We start from the raw sequence: 3,471 nt of genomic DNA on the forward strand, positions 1-3,471 counted from the left end.
GAAATTAAGAAGAAAAGTGTTTATGAAGTTAATTTTTAAATCCATAGACATAAGCCCAGATTAGCAAAGGGATGAGATTTGAGGTCTCAGGGGATCCTGCTTGAGACTTGTCTTCACCAAGATAGTTTCATTTACAAGTCCTGAGTTAGGAATTACATAATGTGCACTCTCATCATTGTGTGATGAGACACGAAGGGACCAAAGAGAACTGGGACAATTACTTCTTTCTTGTATCTAATGAGGCTCTTAGGGAATCTGGTCCCAATGGAAATGAAGACTTCTGTAATACCTGCTCTGTGATTTCCCCCAAATATCTCTTATGCACAGGGGACTAGAACATGAATTCCTGATTTGTTCAGAACCTGGCCACACTTCCAAAACTTTCTCATGCCCACAATAGAGAGAAGTATTGGCCACGCAAACAGAATGAAGAACATGTGAGAGTTTTAATGCCAATTTTCTTAATGTGAGATTACACCGGAAGAGACACGATTATATATTTACTAGCCTAGTTATCTTTTAACAACTCTCTCTGTTAAATTTTATAGATTCAGGGAGCAATAACTGGAGTACTAAATTCATAAGTTGTATACTGAGACAAACTCAATGACAATGAGCTGTTTCTATGTCTTTTTTAAGCTACTAAGGAGTGAAAGAATGACTTGGAAATGTTAAGAGACCTACACAGTTATGGAGATGGGATAAGAATGTGCCTGTATATGCTTTACCAAATTAAAAGGAGGAATCAAGTGGGACCAGCATCATCTAAGACTGGGAGCCCAAAGATGGTTTTATAGAACTGGGGACAGATCCTGAGACTGAGTCATCTGATAACATAAACGAGAGCACGACTAGATCCTGACTTGAACCATCTGGAACTTCAAGTTTTAGGTTTCTGCCCACAGTTTCTCTTCTCTGTAACTGATCCTAGAACTATGGGTTCGGCAAACCAGTTCAATGTCTCTGAGTTTCTCCTCCTGGGTCTCTCCAGGCAGCCCCAGCAGCAGCAGATCCTCTTTTTGCTCTTCCTGAGCATGTACCTGGCCACAGTCCTGGGCAACCTGCTCATTATCCTGGCCATCAGCACAGACTCCCGCTTGCACACCCCCATGTACTTTTTCCTAAGCAACCTGTCCTTCGTGGACCTCTGTTTCTCCTCTACCAATGTTCCCAAGATGCTGGTCAACTACATACTGGGGAGTCAGACCATATCCTTCCTTGGGTGTCTCACACAGCTCTATTTTTTCATTATGTTCACAGTCATGGACCATTGCCTCCTGGCTGTGATGGCCTATGATCGCTTTGTTGCTGTGTGTCACCCCTTACACTACACAACAAAGATGACCCCTCAGCTCTGTGCCCTGCTACTTGCTGGATCTTGGGGCATTGCTAGTCTGCATTCTCTGTTGCACACCCTGCTGATGGCTTGGCTCTCATTCTGTGCAGACAACAGGATCCCCCACTTCTTCTGCGATGGGGCTGCTCTCCTGAAACTCTCCTGCTCTGACACATATCTCAACGAGATGATGATTCTTACTGAGGGGGGTCTGATAACTCTCATTCCACTTGTTTGCATCCTGGTTTCCTACATTTACATCACATCTGCTGTCCTGAGAGTCCCATCCACAAAGGGAAAATGGAAAGCCTTCTCCACCTGTGGCTCCCACCTGGCCGTGGTTTCTATCTTCTATGGCACTATCTTTGCTGTGTATTTCAACCCTTCCTCCTCCCACTCGGCTGAGAATGACATTGCAGCGACTGTGATGTACACGGTGGTGACCCCCATGCTGAACCCTTTCATCTACAGCCTCAGGAACAAGGACATGAAAGAGGCTTTAAGAAAAATGATGGGCAGGAAGAGAGATTCTACCCGATGAAAGAACCATGGATTATTAACAGGTATGGAAACCTTTGCCCACTCACTCTAATGCAACAATCTGTTGGACACTGTCTGTTCAGAACCAGTGGTTGTGCCGCTGGTTAGGCATTGGGCTGTTAACTACAAGATCAATAGCTCAAATGCATAAGCTGTAAAGGTTTTTATTTTTTAATGGTTCACACAGGAAGAATTAGTTTATTGAAGAGCGCCAGTAACGGTTTAGGGTGTCAGAAGCCCGGTATAATGTTGCTATGTGTTGGAATAGACTCCAGGGTAGCGTTTTTGTTTTGCATAAAGAAAGTGGACATGTTATTCACAGTAGACACCTATCAATGCACTAAGTTCTCTATAATCTGTCATGTGTAATATCTGGAAGGCTTTTCATCAAGGTTAAGCTTTTCATTGCCTAATGCTCACTTTGACAAGCTCTAGCTAACAAATAAATTTTCACTGCTCTTTTTGGAAATGCTCTTAGAATCTACAATGGTAGGTATTTGGATAGAGTAAATTCCAACTCAAAGAAACCCTATGGGTCAGGGAGAACTGCCCAAAGGGTTCCCAAGGCTCTAAAGCTTCACTTAAACAGACTGCCACTTCTCTCTTCCTCAGCTCAGGTGGGAGGTTCAAAGTGACACCTTGCAGCAAGTGGTAAACCTCTGTGCCTGCAGGACTCCTTGAATCTACAGAACTCAATCACTCACTCACTTACTCACTCACTCACTCACTCACTCACTCACTCACTCACTCACTGCCATCGAGTGAATTCTGATTCATAACTACCCGATAGGACAGAGTAGAACTGCCCAGTGGTATGCTTTTCTTCTTTAAGAGTTCCTGGGTGTTACTGTGTTAGTCTGGGTAAACTAGGGAAACAAATCCACAGAAACTCATATATGTATAATAGAGAGTTTTATATAAATGGTAAGTGTACATTAAGAAAGCATCTCAACCCAGTACTGCCCAAGCCCTTAAGTCCAACATTAGCCCCTATGTCTGATACTAATCTACAAAGTCTTCTTAACTTTCACAAAACACCCACAATGATGCCGACTGCAGGAGGAAAGCTGAATCAGTGAACATGTAAGCATCTCAGTGCCAGCAGGGGTCTCCACACGGCTGCTCCAGCATTCAGGGCTGCATCGGGGTATGTCCATGTGGCTTCTCAGGGATGTTTTGCAGAAAGAGAGCCTTGGTAGCTAAAGCAGGGACCTGGCTAAGGCAGCTGCACCCGGTCCAACCATCAGAAAGCAAGAGAGAGGGTTGACTGGTCTAAAGTTCATGACCTAGCATGAGGGGGCTAGGCTTGTTGAGTACTTGTGAGAGCCCCTGGTCTAAAGGCAAGGCGATCAATGGGCCCTCTGGGGAGGCTAAGTGAGGCAGCCCACATTGAGTTGACCAGAACCCGACCAGATGAAGAGATTTTTGAGCATGTGAACTGGGGCATATTGATGCAGATTTTATGGATGGCCTATCCTGATTTGAATTTGCTTATGGATGTGGACTTTATAAGGTTCCAACTGGAATGAAGATTCTTCACATTGAAACATATGATTGTCTCCTCAGAGCACTGGGTTGATGAAAGTGGGCAGTAT

The 3,471-nt window shown here is 44.3% G+C and overlaps 1 protein-coding gene across 1 annotated transcript; it reads left to right on the forward strand.

Annotated features, from left to right (window-relative positions):
* The first annotated feature begins 935 nt into the window (after positions 1-935).
* Positions 936-1,877, forward strand: LOC101651063 (olfactory receptor 1361-like). The gene has a single exon (XM_004706196.1). It carries the CDS (start codon positions 936-938, stop codon positions 1,875-1,877), a length of 942 nt encoding a protein of 313 aa, XP_004706253.1.
* Positions 1,878-3,471: the final 1,594 nt, after the last annotated feature.

This window comes from Echinops telfairi, unplaced genomic scaffold, assembly GCF_000313985.2.
Source record: "Echinops telfairi isolate 266 unplaced genomic scaffold, ASM31398v2 ScPeMD7_5;HRSCAF=22, whole genome shotgun sequence".
NCBI lineage: Eukaryota > Metazoa > Chordata > Mammalia > Afrosoricida > Tenrecidae > Echinops > Echinops telfairi.

Bases quoted from the DNA above. Each gene is read 5' to 3' on its own strand.
- LOC101651063 (XM_004706196.1), top strand. From the start codon at position 936: ATGGGTTCGGCAAACCAGTTCAATGTCTCTGAGTTTCTCCTCCTGGGT.